Source organism: Phyllostomus hastatus, unplaced genomic scaffold (genome assembly GCF_019186645.2).
Source record: "Phyllostomus hastatus isolate PE091 unplaced genomic scaffold, TTU_PhHast_1.1 phas_scaffold_78, whole genome shotgun sequence".
Lineage (NCBI taxonomy): Eukaryota > Metazoa > Chordata > Mammalia > Chiroptera > Phyllostomidae > Phyllostomus > Phyllostomus hastatus.
The window spans coordinates 102,166,515-102,185,838 of record NW_025334041.1 but is presented as its reverse complement, the minus strand read 5'-3'; the positions used below and the strand labels follow the sequence as shown (position 1 = coordinate 102,185,838).

The following is a 19,324-nucleotide window of genomic DNA, read 5'->3' as shown; positions in this document are numbered from 1 at the left end:
GAAGCAATTCTAACATTAAAAAGAAAATGAGTGTTAAACCAGAGGGACCTGCAGGGACAGCCTAGGGAAAGCTGGGTATTTATTTTTTCCTGAGCACCAAGTGACTGACTCTTACATTATCCCATTTACTGGCCCAGAAAAAGGCAGTGTCTGCCAAGACCTCTCTGGCTAAACTAGACAATCCAATGCAATGTCTGCATTCCGAGTTGCTTAGGAGAGGGCTGGTGAATTGAGACCTGCTATGGGCACAGTAAATCCTTGATTTTAGATTGTAAAGCTTATTCCTTCCAATGCATTAAAGTGGGAAGCAAAAACTGGCCTCGCTTTGATAAAACTGTTGCGTTGGCGTGTATTTAGCAGGCTGAACCACTGGAGATTACCAAAAGTCAAGGTGATGTGAAAAGAGTGACCTCAAGAAGGTGAATCTCTACTGAATTTGCAAATTGCAAATTCTGATTTACTAAAGAAGTTAACCAGCCCATGCACACGTTAATATTTTGTGCTGAAATCCTGTAAATTTCACTTTCTAAAAGAAGTCTTCCTTCAGTTCCTTAGGTCATCTTAGGCATCCCTTGCTCTGTCCTAGTTACAGGTTTCTATTACAGCAGAGCTTCTCACACTTCAATGTGCATATGTATCACCTGGGATCTTGTTAAATGCAAATTCTGCTTCAGTAGGTGTGCAGGGGGAAGGGAGATTTGTTAGTTTGTATCTCTAATGAACTTGCAGGTGCTTTTCTGACCCTCAGAACACACTTTGAAAAGCAAAGTATTAAAGAACTTCTCAAAATGTAATGATCTGTACACACACCAGTCATTTCCTCTTATCTATGAGCTTGTTGAAAGCAAAGGCAAGGAAGGGCAGGACTGCAATAGATGCCAATTATAGAATGTCTACCAGTTTTGATGTAGAGTAAGGATCTTACCATATGCATATTACCTTTAATTGTAAAAGCAATCCTGCAAGATCTGTAATCACGTTCTCAGACACATTAATTGACTTGACCTTGGCCACACAGGATACCATGAGGTAGTCAGAATGCAATTCTGGATCAATTTGCCTCCAAAGTTGTTGTCTTTCCACTGTACTAACAGCCTCTTCTTGTTTATTTCTATATTCACAGAGCCTAGAAGAGCACCTAGTGATATAAAAGATATTCAATAGATGTGTTTGGATCTGCGGCTACTTTATCTATAGATTCCATTTGCTCATATTGCCTCCTTTGTGTGGAATGCCTTCCCTGCTTCTCTGTACTCAGTTAAGGTACAATTCACTCCCATCCCTTCCACTTAGCCAGCCTTCTCTACGGTGCTTGTCCTGTTTCCGAATTCACATACAGCAATTGTTTGTACCTCACAACCAACACTTAAATTGCTAGATATCTTATTAGCAGTACATTTGACTCAGGCTACAAGTATCTATTGAGTACACAGCTACTGAGCACCTGGCACTGTTGTAAGCATGTGTGATTAGTCATGAAACAAAACATACAAAACCCTTTGTCAGTCACCCTGGGTCTTGGGAACATTTTGCCCAACTAAAATGAAAACTCCTGCAGAACAATGTCAGAGTCATTTCATTTCCCATAGCTACAACAGTGTTGTGTACACAGTAAATGCACAATTAATAATAGTTTTACATTTGGATAATTTACCATGTAAATATATCCTGAATAAGCACAAGGCTTTTCCTGTTTTGCCACAAGCAACCCTTGGAAGGTGGAATGACACTTTCACCCTGCTTCTCATTTCCCACCAGCAGGTTTTTAGGCCAGAAGCAGAGGTATTAAAGTCTCCTTCACAGTATAAGTATCAGCCAGAGAGAGAGAATTCTCTCAAATTAAATCATAGTTTCCAGCAAAAGATAATGATCTGTTCACAAGTGTAGAAATTACAAGTGGAAGAGGCAGCTTCAGGAAAGGTTAGCCTCACTGTCAAGACAATCCTTTCCCCCTTAAACACTACAACTATAGGCCAGACACCTGCCAGCTGGAAAAAAATATCATGCTTATCATCTCATGAAATTTTTTCAACATCTCAAATTTGCACTATCTTAGAAAAACATGTATTTTCCGGGGCTTTTCAGAATGTTACATATTCTGCTTCATAGAACACATTATTTTTAAAACCTGCACATTCACTGAAGGTATACAGAGGCTCTCTGTTTGGAAGCTACAGCCCTCTTCAAGTTCCATCAGGTGAGTCGGTCACATGTGTCCGTATGGAACAGTACAGGACGCAGGCCTGCAGATGAGGGATTTAGAAGGGGAAATAGGGCTCTGCTTGCTCTGTGGGTTCATCCTTATCTTAGGTTGAAGAAATCTGCATGAATTAGTTGATCCTGAGTATGTTCTAAAAGATTTGAAGTGGAAGTAAAGAATGCACACAAATCCTCTCAATCCGACTGTTTTAGTCAACATTGAGAGACTGCATAATGCAATCTGCAGAGCATGAAATTTTAAGTGAAACAAGCCTGAATTCTTGTCGTGTAAACATGGGAATACTTCAGCTGATACACACCTTTTGTAAAGTAGATGTCATACTTCTTGTTATGCAAGGATGATGAGAAGACATGATTTTAATATAAAAACCCCAGAACACAGATATTCAATTAGTCGTTGCATTCATGATCATATTAACAATTATACACTCCTAATTATATTACTGGGTTTTTTTAAATCACCAGAAACATTTTTTAAGTACCAATAATAATTAATGTAGCATTTAAGTAAGTGAGTATACAGACATGAGCCTGGCACCAGTCACGTTTTCAGCTCAAAAGAAATTTGATGTAAATAAATATCTGAAAGGAGCTATAAATAAACAGCTATACAAACGTGAAAGAAACAAATAGCTGCAGTCTTTGCCTTGTGTTTCAGGATTAATTCAAAGTTTCCGTTCTCAAAACAGGAAGACACACCATTAATCAGATTTCTTTTTCCAAGTTCTTCCTTTTCATAGGACTTGGCAGGAAAGGTCTTTGGCTAAAATATAGTTTAAGATTACTGTGGTGTGACTGAGCTGTAGGCTGCATCCTAGAGAGCCTTAAACACAAGTTGAAATAGGCCTGAGGGTTGAGGAAAAAGGAGAGAAAGAATCCAGGGACAATGAATCACAGACCTGTGGAGCCATAGGGACCTTCAACAGGAGGCAAACCAAGTTTTTCATTTTCTAATGAGGAAACTGAGGCCCACAACACTCAAGTGACTTGCTCAAGGTCACATACTGGGGTCCTGGCTGAAGAATTGTCACACATGGATCCTCTTATATTAGTAAAGACAAATTAAGAAATATGAAGATATTAATAGATACAGAATATGTGCTAATGGGAAGGACCATTGTACCTGGGAAATTCCTAGTGAACTGAGATCACATTTATTTAGCAAGTGGTAAGAGTAGGTGAAATGTTTTAGGCAATGAAAAAGGATGTCATGTGAAGAATATACTGTCACATATACATGGCATTTTTGACAGTGGTTCAAATAACTTGAGGGTCTTCTAGGTTAAAATGCATTTGCAGATTTGAATAACACTTTATTTCCTAATCTGTACTGATTATCAGAAAATTATTCCAAAGAACACCAAAGGATAAGAATAGAGGACTATGCATGCACTTGGATTTATTCATTCTCCTCATATTGCAGGGATAATTTTGCCTTGAACTAGATTTCTCACAGCATGAATAGTGTGAATGAGAACTTTTCAAACATTCTTAAGCCTGCCAGGCAACAGAGGAGGCTGATAATCAAAATAAAAATGTATGTTACTTCTTTCAAATCACCATGTAAGAATCATCCAAGATTGTAGCAAAATGGTCTCAAAAATCTAATCATGCTGTTTTACTTACAAAAACTTTTTAGGAAGAACTTCCTTAATTCTATTAAATCCATGTTTTGTTCTCTGGAAAGCATATAATATAAGTAAGAGATAGCTTTAGAGGTCATCTACTCTAATAGTTCCCAAACTCAGGCGTGTTCAAGACTGTCTGGAGTCTCTTAAAATGTGGGTTCCAAGGCCCTACCCGCCAGTTTCTAACTCAGGTGGTCTGAAACTTGGGAATATACATTTCTAACAAATGCACAGGTTATGTTGACACTGCTGATCCAAAAACCATATTTTGGGAATCACTGATGTAGTCCAGCCCCTTCATGTCACTACCTCTTTTTGAGTTAGAGAGACAAATTCTAGTGTCCTTGGGATTTACATTTTAAGCTTTTTTCTCAACCCTTCCAACAACCAAGCAAGTTTTATTTCTGATGTTGTCAGTATGGGCATGGCAGGCTGGTTGTGGTTTAAGCAGGGGGAAGATAGTAATATTCATTATCCTATTAAGCTGATAGTAGGCAAATTCCTCTAAAATACTGAATCAGAGCAAGAAGGCCAAGTGAGCCTTTTGCATTTAACATTTGTATATACAACTGCACTATCTTCATCAGTTTCCAATGGGCATTTGGCTCTTCTGGACCTGGTACAGAGGCAACATTCAGAGAATTCTTCAAGAATACTGGCAGGCTAAACCAGGGCACACAAGTGGCATGTTATTATAAGTGGAATAGTAGAAAGCTTATGTTATTGCTAGAAAAATACCCCAACATCGCAAACAATTAAAGCTTGGCTAAAAAAGACCAAATAAGCAGGGTAGCCTCTCATAGCAATGTGATTATTCTTGCAGATATCAGCTAATTAATGAGAAAAAAAGAAAATGAACAAAAATAGTCACCTTGAAACAACTTAAGGTCCCAGAATTTGTTAAATTTAATGGGATAGTATACAAAGCAGGACTTCTGCAGAATCTAAAGAAAATAGAAAGTGATGTTTCTAATTGTACTGCCTGTTGTATGTATGCATGAGTGCACACACACACACACACACACACACACACTTACCCACATTCCCCCAGATAGATACACACATCTTTGTTCAAAGTGCTTTCTTTCTAGCTAATTCCACATGGGTCTTGACTCTCAGGAAAAAAAGATAATGAAAAATGCATTTACATTAATGTGATAAAACACAATACATTACCCCTGCCAGATGTTACATAATATGTGGCTGCTTTCTTAAAAGAACTTCTGGGGCATACACATCAGTTACCTTGTAAATTACGAACTGTGTGATTATAATGAGTCAACACAGGTTCATCAATTACAGCAAGTGTATCACTCTGGTAAGGGGTGTTGGTAATGGGGGAGCCGATGCATGTGTGGGGACAGCGGACATGTGGAAAAATCTCCGTACCTTCCTCTTAATTTGCTGTGAACCTAAATCTGCTCTAAAAAAAGACTTGAGAAACATGTTCAAAATACCAATTATAAAATATTACTGAGCAGTGAATATGTGCTAGACACCCTGAGAAAGAATACCAAAAATAAAAGAATGGAATGTAAGATATAGTAAGGGAATACAGGCATACACACACATAAACAGACACCTGTTCAAGAGTAAGTGTTTGGAGACTCAGAAGCAGAAGAGATCACCCTCTAACCAAGAACTATTCTGCTCTGAATGAACCTAATTTGAGCTGGGTCATCTCTATGGGCCAAATTTTCTCAGGCACAGTGGAAGTGGGGAGGAGGGGGACAATGTGGGCGAGGGAGCCTCTCAGCAGAGATGAAGGCACAGGGAGCATCCATTCAGTGGCTGCACCAGCGTGTCTCTGTACAAGTCTGCATCAAAGAGCCGACGCCTGAGTGTACAGAAAATAAAGCACGCTGCAGTTGTGTTCGCTGGGCAAGATTATGGAGAACCTTAAATGTAGAATGAAAAAAATGCAGGGATGTCAGGGAAATAAATGTCAAGTAAACCTACTGACAACATTAGGAAAGGAAACACTGGGGTAAGGGGGAGGTTTTCCAGGTGACCTCAGAGCCATAAATGTTAGCTGATACTGAAGAGCTACTCCATTCGGTTTTATACCACTATAACTTCCAAGGACTCAGCTAAAAAACAGAAAGTGTACTCCTGATCATCACACAGTTTGTCGTCGGCACTGAATTCCAGGAGAGAGGCCATGCTCACAACCCAGGGTGCACGCTGCCCAGTGTGCTCCATAGATCAAGTTTAGTTTCAGGAGATTCGGTTTTAAGAACCTCAGTTTTTTTCATCTTTGGCACTTCAACAACACTGGAAATGCTTCCAGGTTTTGATTTACAGAATTATTATCACTGTCAATAAAAGGAATGTGCCTGACATACTCAAATCCAGTTTAATTACTTCTGCGATGTCTCCTGCGGCTGAAAGGAAATGGTGTTTCTCTAACACTTCTCTGTTTTTAATTTAGTAAAATGGAGCACTTGCTCTGACTGGGACCTACAGGAACTGATTGATAATTGAAGTCGTGGAAGGTGGACCCCACAGTTTCAGCAACACTGTCTTACTCTGAGGGCGCAATGATCACGTGCGTCCTGACCCTCGGTCTGGATTCCTTCAAGCTGGGCATTTGAGTGACTGTCAAGAATTAGATATGGAACACGGCTGGGATATTTACACACCATGGCATGACCTGGAGAAGCTTTGCAAACATGGCCAAGGGCCCACTTTTTACCAAGACCTCCCCCACATCAGTATTTCCTGAGCTGCTGGAGTCCAGAGGAGACCTTGAAAGCTTCCCAACTGGAGATGCCAAATATTCCAAAGCACACTCCACCATTCCAGGGAAGAAACCAAGCAACATGTATTCTTTGCTTCCCTCTACTACACATTCCATCTGTTTCTCTCCCTAGAGGGTCATATGTTATATATTTATAAGAAGCATTCACACCTATGCGAACAGTTTCCACTGACTCTGAAGTGCAGCCTCCTCCTTGTCTGAGACCCACTTTTTTAAAACATCCTTCTATGTCAGATCATCCTATTATGAAACTTGTTTCATTCTGAAATCATTTCAAGTTAAGAAATGTCTTTGTACCTTCCTATCTCAACAAATCCTGGGGAGATTAAGCCTCAGGCTTCATGGGCCATTTTCCGAGAGATATGAGCATTTAGATTATTAGGGTCATTAAAATCATAGACTCCATAACACCCAGAGCTAGGAGATCACCTTTGTACTTTATGCTGCTGTAGAATGCTACCAGAGAGGCAACAATGTATAACAGGACTAAGCTGCTGAGGAGATCATAATTCCTCCCTTTAAGAGAATCCTACACGTTTTTAATTGCCACAGTAAATCTCATTAAAGGCACAGAATCCTTTGCTCAGGGCAGGAAGAAATACTACTGGGTAAAGTGCATTTTCTTCACAATAATATTTTTTTTCTTTAGGAATAGAATTATTCCTTAATGCAAACACAGCATTATTTTTATTATGACCTTTTTCTGCACTCTGCACATTTTTCCAGAGCTTTCTTTCCCTTCCTTACAAATACAAGGGACCCTTGGTCTTTACTATGAATCTTGTAGTGACCTTTTATGATCTGGCTTCATACCCTATCTTGTATTTCCCTTATGTGTCTTCCAGAAACCTTCAAAGAGCACATTGCTGACCTATAACTTCATTTTTTTCTGCATTAACATTGTAGAGAAAGAGAAAACTGAGATATAATCAACATAATGAAACACTTGGTACACATGCGTTGGTTGGCACACTTCTGAATCTCAGCTGCTCCTTCCCCATGATACACATTGTGAATCTGACTCAAGTGAAAGAATCTTGGGAAATATTTTGCCTGATTTCATTATGAAATATTAAATTATTGTTTTGAGCAACACAGGCTGTCATAGCCAAATCACAGCAAATTCCCATCTCTCTTTCATAATCAGCACCTTTTTATAAGAGAACTGGAAGTTAATGACAGCATGCCTTAGACAGCTCTAAAATTCTAACTCATCCTTAGAAATGGCAACTGAGCAGTTGAGGGGTAGAGCGCGTTTCATGAAACATAATGCTTAAAATTAAATACAAGAATCGAGAGTCAGGTAAGGATGGGAAAAAGTCCACAATGTTAAATGCCAGTCATTACTAACGTCTCCAGAAAATTTTGCATCGGTGGGGGGCGCGGGGGGGATTCAACAGCACTGAAACTGAATTTACCCCTCCATGGGAGAAACTGTGGGTACAAAGCTAGGCAGGCTGACATTCAAAACCTTTCTGTGCCAATGACTAGCCATTTCAGCAGAAAAAGGTTATTTAAACACTCTGTGCAAGGTCCTCACTTGTAAATTAAAAACACTATTTTTGAGTATTGACAAGATAAGACTTATAATATTTAAATAGCACACATATAGTACCTGTTAATTATGTCATTAGCATTGAAATATGTTGGTGTTATCTACATAAAAACATTTTGTAGTTCTTCTTGTGCACTAGCTAGGTACATCCACAGCAACAAAATATATTAAAACATCTATTTCCCAAAGTCTAAATGAATTATTTTTTAAATGAATACTCCTTCTTTTAAATATACCCATGATGATCTGACTCCATAAAGTTGGAGAATTATTTAACATTTTACTCTCTTCATATATCTTCTTGATTAATAAATGAATACTAAATTATATATATATATATATATAGTTTAAACTTATTTAGTATTATATAGGATTCTGAGAATTCACCATGATTAACCTCTTGTTCACAAGGGCTCTCAGTGCATCATTTCTCAGGAAGTAAAATCCATTTCAAAAGTAAAAGTGAACCTAAAGGCCTCAAATTTCAGAAATTCACACTACAGATTCAGGTATGCCACTCCTTCCCCCACCCCCAGCCTGGATTCTGTCCCTGCTGTGTTTGCTAGGACTAGACAGCAAAGTGAGAAACCTGAGCGGAATGCACTCACACATAAAGAACGTCATTCAGACAGAGACTATGGTCATGGAGCTCTTGGAAACAGTATCTAGTGAGAATTAGAACCACTGTAATCTCTTAAGAACAGTCCATCAGGGTGACTGACATAACCTTCTCTCAAGAGAGCCCTGGTCTAGCGGAGCTCTGTTGGGATGTGGCCTCATGACCACATGAATGAGAACGCTGAAGGCCACCTCCACATTTGCATAAGACCTGAGACGAAGAGCACCAACATAAGAGCCAAATCAAGGTCCAAACAGGCCAAGGATATTAGAGAGTACTAGCAGGAGAAAGATATTCAGCTGGGCCTTCCTTTTGATTTCTGGGGCCAAATGGCACTGTTTATACTGACTCAGAAAGGCAACCTAGTGTCATGTATCATTCAGCTGCTGAGCAATGCAGGGGACTAATCTGGATCTTTCGAATATAGCAACACTCTCCTCCACTGTTTGGGGTGTTTTTCTGCACTTAATTTTCTCATGCAGACACATCTTCAAACTCTGTCATTTGACAGCCCAACTGGAATATGAAAAGACCAGTACTTCTTTTTATGCATCTATTTTTATGATGTCTATTACCAACAAGAGAAGCAAATTTATATAAAATAGAAGAAAGCACTTCTTTCACAAAGTACATTTCTCTATCATACCTATGCTTTTCTTTGTCTTTTATTACACTTTTTGACTCAGTATGAACAGTCACTTTAATCCTTTATGGTTTAAAATATGTCAGGTCTGATGCAGTCTCCCCATAGATAGTTTTTCTAAGGCATTGCCAGTAAATATTGCCTATGAATTGCTTTAAACAACTTCAGAGCTACCATTTAGAACTACTAGAATATTCAGGGTTAAGGAGAGTCACTGTACTCACAATGAAGATCTGGTTGTGGATATAGTTAATTGCTAAATTTTATTTTAGTTTAGTTTTTAAAGAGTTTATTTATTTACTTATTTCAAACAGAGGGGAAGGGAGGAAGAAAGAGAGGGAGAAATAGAAATGTGTGGTTGCCTTTCCCTCGCCCCCTGCTGGGGACCTGATCTGGTCCTCAACACAGGCATGTGCCCTGACTGGGAATCGAACCTGTGACACTTCAGTTCGCAGGCCAGTGCTCAATCCACTGAGGTACACCACCCAGGATAATTGCTAAATTTCATTTAGCCCTAAATGGCATCAGCAGCAAATCTGCTAACAACTTAATACTCCTGGCAATTCTAAATGGAAGAGAAATGATGTTACTTTGACCCCAAGTATTTTTGTATATGTTCTCATTATTCCTAGTAGTTCTGATATTGATGCTCAGATACTAGATATGAGATAGGATTCTGACTCAAATAACAATAAAAGGTGGAAAGAAAGCTGAAGATATTTTTAAATGTCATGGTAACAAGGCACAGTCAAATATATTTCATTTTTGTTTCAGTGAACATTTCTAATTCTCATATAAAAGATATAATCTATTCTCATCAGAAAGATTTTCTTTTGGCAAAGTTCTGAATTCTGAAAACAGTTTTTTGATGGCAGTGCCCACACCCTCCTACTACCCAAATAACAGCACTATGATGTATTATTCCCTCATGGTAACAGACATCATTGAAGCTGAACTGTAATTTGGCACACAACATTTCTATACTAATGTAACGTGACAATGTTATTATGTTCGCTATTTTCCATGTGATCATAGCCATATTCATCTTCCTCAACCTGACATTAAATTCACTAATATTGTTACATTCTCTTCTGGATCAATGGGTAAGAGCAGAAGAGGCTTATTGTAGCCTAATGGTTTGAGGATGGTGTGCATGTGTACAAGGATGTAGAGGCAACGTGTAGATTTTGTATGGTGAATGTAAACTCTGAGACGTGGCACATAGCCAGCAACCAATACGTGAGTACATCCAAGAGAAAGTTTGCAAATAGCTATAAAATGTGGTATGTACAAAAACTGTTGCTCTAAGATTTTAGAAGAAGAAAAGGTAAGACTCAGCTCAGAAGACCAGGGAAGTCTCCATGGGATGACAGAGTTTAAGTAGAGACTGAAAATGAAAATATATTTCTTCAAGCAGGTATAGCAACAGGAATGTATTGCAAGTGGAATGAGTACATCCCCCAGGGGAGAAAATTAACATAGGCAATGGTGAGGAAAGTGGGAAAGTGTAATGTAGTTCAGAAGGCCTTAAGGGAGATAACTCACAGTAATGTGCCACATGAACAAGGTTCTGCAATAGGCTAAGCATGAAAATGAGAGCTAGGGTCAGACCATGGAGGTTCATGAACTCCTAACTGATGAACTTGGACAGTATTGTGGGCCACTGAGGTGTACTAGAAATCCTTATACAAGCTTCATTCACCTAGTTACATTGATTTAGTGAGTCGCTATTATCAGCAATTATAAGCAACATGGTATGCAAAACACCAGGCTTAAAAAATAAAGGGCTATTTTCCCTGGGAGAAGCACATAATCCTACAGGGAGATAAGACCAAACATAAGCAACTACAAGGTAGAAAGTGATGGCTGATAAAACAGCATAAACAAAACTCTGCAAGTCAGAGGAGGAAAAATACTGCCTCCGTTAGGAGAATCAGAAAGGGCTAGTGGTGTTTAAACTAAGGAGAACAAGATGGAAGAAGAAAACTGGTGCAGAAGAAGACTGATGAACTGGAGGACAAAGAAATAAGCAGTAAAAACTCAAACTGGAGATTACTACAATACCCAGAAAAAGAACATTGGGGGTCTAAACATGGTATCGATATGAAAGAACCGAGGGGCCGAGTGCACTACACTATCACATGCACACACTCACACACACAGCAACTGTTTCTGTCAATGAGTAGGTCACTCACATGGCAATTTTGCAGAGGGGGCGGGGGAATGGGTTTCACAAACACTTATCCTGAGAAGACATCATTTTGCCTAAGTGCTTCTTTTCTGAAAGATCCCTTTAAGTTTATTAATTAGTATGATTTACCCAAGATTACACTTACAAGCTAAAAAGCCTTCCCATCTTCCCATTGTTTATTATATCTCTAGGCTAACATAAATAAATGTTTCCAGCTACCCTTACCCACTTCATGAAATTTATTAGAGAGATGACGTTTAGAAAGTCTATGGGAGCTAGGAGGGGTCTCTTTTGCAATGTAGTATGTCCTTTCCCCATGTAAGAAGTTTTTTTTTTTTAATTTTCTGTGCTGTTGAAGGTTGCAGTCACAGAATTTATTAATAAATATCTAATTTGAAAATAAAAATGTATTAAGAAATGAAATGTCCTAAATGCCTTCATTTTTTAAAATTAATCTCCCTACAGAAAAAGAGTTTGTTAAAAATCTCAGGAATCACACTAATTCTCTTTGTGCAACTTATAGAGAAACAGTGAGGTATAGAAACAAGGTTTATTTGGATCAATTTAAAAAGTGAAGAAAATGTGCTACTTTTACTGCCATATCAATTGCATGTCCTCAAGGTAATAGTTACTTTTGTACCTTCTACAAATTATGGTTCACATTAAAGTAAGATTTGCTATTAAATATGTATTTGTGCCTCCATATCCTCACCACCAAACCTCCAATGTACAAACCAAGAAACTATTTCACATTTCCAGACAACCCACTAAGAGGTAATGATTTAATCAAAATGCATGTATTCTGAGAGCCCTCCAAAGTAATTTTAATGCTGATTTGTGCAAGAGGCATATCAGGAGACACATTTATTGGATGACATTTACCTTATTTACAAGAAAATAACAAATAGCCTTATCATTGTCACCACCGCTACTATCACCCAAGAGCAGCATTCAAATAATTTTCTGTAAAAATGATTTGAAGACAGCACGATACTTAAAGTAGGATCTTGATGTTCCTTTAGGAAATGTCTAGCAGACACACACAGAAAATTATATTCTTCATACTTAACCGGTATATAAGGATACACAGTCTGACACAACCAAATGGCAACTGCTTTGTAAAACATAGAGACTGGATTAAGGAAAGTTTGGCAGAGAAAGTTCTTCAGCAAAATGAAAAATATTTTCATGCAAAAGAAAGCTCTCTCAGAGACCACATGTAGTCATATATCTGTCATGATTGAACAGAAGATTACAAATTTGCCGTAATAAAAATCATAACAAATTATCAGTCTTCTGGTTGTCCTTGAAAATAAGTGTATGTTATTTTCTGTGGGGCAGGAGCAAATGCAGGAAGTTACTATTCTATGTACATACATACCTGTCTTTATTAAAAGCATCTATACATTACTTGCTTTGCCTTATGTACATGTAAGTATTTATTGAATCTTATGTAAGGTAACTCATATAACTCCAATGGAGTTTGTGGGATTTGATTTGTAGAAATACATTGTTTGCAAATGTGTGATAGCTTGAACACATATTTATTGCTTCAAGTTTACTTATAATTCTATGGAAGATGTCACTGATAGAATAGAGACTATTTCTCCATCTATGGTGGTGTGATCTTTACAGGTGTCTCTGAAGTACTATTTTACTTTGCATTGGTTGTTGGTTATTCCTGTATTCAATATTTTGGATAGGAAATTTGAAGATAGAGGGTGAATTGTACTACATTGCTAGGCAACAACTCAGTTCAACGAAGTGTTATAGTTTGACCCCCATCTTCGACATTGTGATACACATATCTACTGACATGAATAGAGTCTCAAATAGGAAAAAGTCAAAACGAACAAACTCTAGCCTCTCTTTAAATCCACACTCAAGCCCAGTCTTTGCGTGGAAGCCCAAACCTTCAATCATCGCATCACCTACCCCATCATCTGAGAGCTTTCCTTAAATGCTATAGCATTAAAAACATAAAGCATGTACCCTATTTTACAGCCAGGGAGCTTTGCCAGAAATACTTTCTCTATATTGAGAAATGCAGTGTTTTATAGGAAATGCCTTTATCATTTTGATGAAATGCTGCAAACCATGGTCTATTTGAAAGTTAAGAAATGGAACATCATTGTATACACCAGTTAATTTAGCCTCAGAACCCTCACTGCAATCACACAGATAAGGCCCTGGCAGATATTTCATGATATAAGGTGAACACTGCACACTGTTTCTTTGTCGTGCTTATATTGTGAGACCAAAAGGGGAGAAACACCTACAAGTGGCTGAAATATAAGGGGGAGGGCACTTCAAGGACAAAGTTTAGACACGTTTTTAAAGTGAAAGGCAGATGTAGGCTTGAGGAGAGGTAGAGAGAGAGAGAAAAAAAATATAATGAGACCTGTGAACATTTACTGAAACTACAGCCCTCAAGGCGTAATCCTATACAATTAAATATTTCTTTACATAAAGCAATATGTAGTCCTTCAAAATTACAACAGTTGAAAACCCAAGAATTCACCACCATTATCCTAGCATTTAGCTAACAGCATCCCTGATTAGTACTTTAGTTTTGAAATTGTCCTTTCTGTAGAAACGACTGCTTCTCCTGCTTATGACAGTATAACGTACTCACTGATAATATGAAGAGTCTCAGTTTTCAGACCCTGGATACCAAACAGTAAGAGCAGCAAAGATGAGTATTAGTAGACTGCAGAGAGGCACTTACGGTCATTGCAGAGCGGCCCACTGAAAGAAGTCATACTGCAGTCACAGCTGAAGCCATCCCACTGCTGCAAGCACACACCTTGGTTGGAACACGAGTCCTCTTGGCAGGTTGTGCTGGGCCCTTCAAAAAAAAATCCAAAAGAAACTTGGATTCTTATAAAAAATCCAAAATTGTATTATGCATGAGCTGGGTCACATATAGTAGTTGCCAACACCTCAGATTATATGACCAAACTAATGAAAGTTCTAGTTCACACACCTAAATTAGAAATAGAGAAGCCATAATATGAAGGTTTTCAGAAGTTTCAAATAATAGGACAAAATACATTATAATAGCAAACCAAGCCAACAAATAGTAAAAGCAAGCACATAGCTTCTGGTATGGTCGTGGTAGCCGGTAATCTCATTGAATTGTCAATAATTCTCTATCACCATTTGAATTTTAGAAAAATGCATGGATCTCCTTAACTTCTGACCAATGGATAAGAGACGCCATGAGAAACAGAGATTACAACTTCATGAAATTGAGATAAGATTGGTAAAACTAACTGAAGAGAAGTATGCAAAAATGTCCTAGGTGTTCCAGAAGTTACCCTGCACGAACTATGGATAAAGTCATGATTGTTGGGTGTTTTGGATAGGTATGTTGGCAAGTATCAATTCACATGCTTTGACAATTCCATGCAATTACACATAAAATGAATAACTGTATAAATGACATGCCCCATTTTAACATACAAGTAAAAAGAATGCTATTCTATTTCTAAAGAATCATAACTAGAACACTGAAAAACAACCAAAGAAAGGATGACCAAAGCACTGAGGGTAACCACTAAACAAACATATTCAAGACTGAAAGCCTTTGTGTAGACTATGCTACAAAATGAGGTTTCTTGCACAATGTTCCAAAAAGGGGAAACATTAAATCTGAACCCAAACAACAGTTACTGCAAAAATGTAAAAACTGTTATTTTGAGGTTTCCACGGTGTAATGTGGGGTTTCAGTCTTGTTTTATACACACAGGGCTATCTACCTTGCAAGTCAGCTTTCATCAATGCAACTTTGTCAGCAAAATTAAAAAAAAAGCAAAATATATTAAATGTTAGTAAGCAATACTGAAATGGGGCAAACACGAAGAATGTTCAGATTCAAAAAGCATGCTGCTGTAAAGAGGGAAAGAAATGCTATGTAAAGCAAATAAATCAATACCAACAGCCATAAATTTTAAGCCAAAAATGAGAAAGCAGCAATTTATTAGAATTCTGCAATACATGAGGATATCTATATATATAAAATGGTTAACTGAGCTGATGGCATGTAATGAAGGAAAGTTAAAAGGTCTTCTGTCATTTTCCCTCTCTTGGATAGATATGAGTGCATTACCAAAGTGACAGTGTGGCTTATTTGGAACCCGCAGCACCATTTGTCATGTAGAGATACACTATGGTCATTAGCAGGGCAATTATCTCTTTCCATGGTTTTCCCTCTGGATCTTTTGTATCTTGCTTGCAATTACAATTTAAAACTTACAATGCCAGCCATTCATGTCAACAGCTGAACCTTAGAGTGACAACAAACTATCAAAATATATATGTTTGAAGTAAATGAAAGAATAAAGGGTGGAAGAAACAAATCTTTACAAAATTATAATATGAAATTTTTATCTTTGCTCTTACCAAGTTGGGTGTATATGGCTTAAGGATTTCGGAGTTAGGTCTGCATTTTCTCTACCTTCATAATTGTCTTTAACTCTTGTAAACTGCCCTGTGAATATTTATCACAGTAGAACCTCACTAATAAAGACTAACTTAGGGAAGGGTGAAAATGGAATGCTGTCCAGCCCAAACAGCTTTAGAGTAAACATTAAAAATATTTTGTAGTAAATACAATGATAGGTTTTATGCAAATATCAAAATAGACACTGGCCTAATCAGATGCTATTAACAGTCAGTCCGTTTCGGGTACATACTTCGGTGAATAAATGAGATTGATCCAAAATTAGCCTTTGTAAAAATTAATGTTTTTGCAAAATGTCTGTTTAAACATGCCCCATACAATCATATCTTTATCACAATTTTCTTAGTAAAGGTACTCATAAAAAGTTATTGGATTTAGCCTAGCCTATGTGAATTTTCACAAGTTTTAAAACCATAATAGTGCAAGCACTAATTATATAAGATTGGTACAGTAGTAATAATAGTTATTATTAATGACAATTGTTATCAATAATAATAATCTCCCAGGCCTGAAGAGATGTAAGAGTTTGTCTCACCTACTGATTGCATCAAATAAGTAAGCACCACTGACTTGCTTAGTTTTCATTGCTCTTTCAGTCTGTGAGAGGTAAGTGGTCTAACGATCTTTATCCCATGGCATTAGTAACTGAAAATAATTATTGTGTGTTAAAAAGAACAAGAAGGAGGAAGATGAGGGGGAGGGGAAGAAGAAAAGCCTCTTAAAGCAATATTCCTTAGCAAATTCCTTCCTGGGATAAGCACAGGGTCAAGGAGCCGTGCAAGCCAAGTCTGGGTCAGGGGTTGTTTTATCAGCACATAGCTGCCCCCTGATGTGCCCAGCAGAAGAAAAGCGCAGGAGCAAAAACTGATGAAAAGCCAGATTTTTATTTTTGCAGAAATTATCAGGAATACAATTGCAAAATAATGTTAAAGTCTAAAAATGGTAAAACTACAACCCCAATAAGTAATCTTCCCATATTGTGGGAACAGCAACTCAGGGTACCTGTCAACCTTTATGTGAACATAAAGACATGCTTTATTACTATTTTTTTCATTATCACAATAGTCTTTCTATGTTCAGGTACTACAACAGAATGCATGCCTATGCCTGACAAGACACATTTTTCAAGGTACTTTGTGGAATGATATTAAACATTGACAGGCATTTGCATGAGACAAAGCCCAGAATTTATGTTTCCCTTTAGTTATATAATGTCCATTTTATTTTATCACAGAACAAAATTGGAAACAAGCCACAAGGACATTTGTATTAGGTGGTTAAAAATAAGCATATATCTGAAAAAGAAAGAAAAGTGAAGGTAAAACTATAATCTCTGGAAACCAAAGAAACAATGGCTAAACGTGGTTAGATGTGTGGGCTTTTGCATAAGGCATGCTGGGGTTCAAAGCTCCCGTCATCCACCTCCTAGCTGTGTGACCTTAGGAAGGTCACTTCGCATCTCTGAGGCTCAACCTACTTATCTAACAAAAATCTGTGATACCTAATTTACAGAGTTTTGAGGATTAAATAAAACAGCATATGTAAACTTAATGTCACCAGTGCTTAATCAATGGTAGCTTTCATAATTAAGTGTTTCTGTCACTTAAAACGTAGTTTGAGGCTGAATGTTATGAATCTATGCAAAGAATGTTGGAATAAAATAATTTTTTTCACTGACTTCATGTATGGAAGTTAACCTGACTCAGCATTGAGCTGAACTGAGCCTGATTACTGGTGGATTACTAGTGCCCCTTTCCACACATGCAAGCAGGAAAATGCCATCTCAAGCAGTAGTTTTCAAAGTGCGGTCCTCAGAACAACAGTATCAGCTTCCTTCAGCAACTTGCTATAAATGTAAATTCTAGAGCCCTGTCCTAGATCTACCAAATCAGAAACCCTGAGGATGGTGTCCAGTAATTGAGTTTTAACAATTATACGAGCATTTCTGACACTGGTTAAAGTTTGAGAAACATTTATCCACAGAGATTTGTCAGCTTTCTCCCCCAGCTGATGTGTTGATTAAGTAAAATGAGCCATTACCAATCAAAACTAGGTAGAAATGAAAAGCAGCAAGGGAATACTTAGGGAAGACCAAGAACTTTTTACATGAAAAGGGCTTAGAGATTTGTAAATCTTTGGGAGTCGGAATGGAAAACATGGACAACATATTTGGTGATGTCAAATTTAAACTATTTCTATTAATGTGAACATTTAGTGATTTCAATGTGATTTGGATACAAAATTTTCAAAATAATATTTAGAGAGAGAATTTATTAAGTATTTAGAATATGATCACTAATCCTAAAAATATGTGTATCTTATAATTACATCTATGAAAGGTATATCTGAGTTTATTTCTAGAAATCACAAAGGATAGAAATAATCATAAATTAAAAGTTGTTAGTATTGATGTTGGAATTAAAAAATGAGGAAAGTATAAATGCAGAAAGGCATGAACTTGGTGATATTCTAAGAAAAAAAGAATGGTGGTAAAAGAGGGTGAGCATTATTAAAATTCAGATATTAAAGCATCCTAGATGAGGTAAGGGAAGAATCAATGTGTTAATTTACTGAGTGATTTCAAATGTTCAAATAGATGTTTAAGATTTTCCAAGAGTATGTAAAAGTAGCCACCTTGACTAAATTGCTCATTAGATTATGTTGGAAAAAAACACCAAATATCATTTCTACTAATACTCTTTTTCCATACATCTTCCTCTCATTAGTTTTCCCTTCCACCCACCCACTCACATCACATGCCAATGGTGGGGGATCCTGTGTATATGTATGGTTTTCTATCTTGTGTGTGTTTAGTTGTGAATGTGTCTGTCTGCTTCTGCTGTTGTTTATAGGTGAGTAGTCATTTACCAGGCAATTTGTAGAAGGGTCTATAGTACATTTTTTAAATGTACATATTCTCATGAATTAGACCACCTCCAAGAATAATATTCTTATATCTGTCCACTAGAGGGAATTTCTTTACTTACCAATTTCATTTCCTTTGCTAAATTTATAATAGGAGAAAACAGTTTCTCTTTGTTTACAAAAGTGTGTTATACCAAAATGTGAAATAAAACAAATGCAATGATGACATTAAAATGAATTTGACAGAGATGTCCATTAAATAGCCTCTGGCAGGTTTAAAATATAGTTTGAATTTCACCTGACTTCTCAGGGTAGTATATGTTGCAGAGAGAAAAACTGTATTTTCAAATAAAAAAAGTTTCCATGTACTTGGGTAA

The 19,324-nt window shown here is 37.3% G+C and overlaps 1 protein-coding gene across 14 annotated transcripts in view; it reads right to left on the bottom strand.

Moving 5' to 3' along the window:
* Nucleotides 1–19,324, bottom strand: part of NRXN1 (neurexin 1) — a 1,079,628-nt gene that overhangs the window by 508,777 nt on the left and 551,527 nt on the right. For all 14 annotated transcript variants that reach the window (XM_045827411.1, XM_045827414.1, XM_045827421.1 and 11 more), the window contains one exon: nt 14,346–14,465. In XM_045827411.1, coding sequence (XP_045683367.1) covers nt 14,346–14,465 — 120 coding nt within the window. The remainder of the gene's footprint in view (nt 1–14,345; nt 14,466–19,324) is intronic.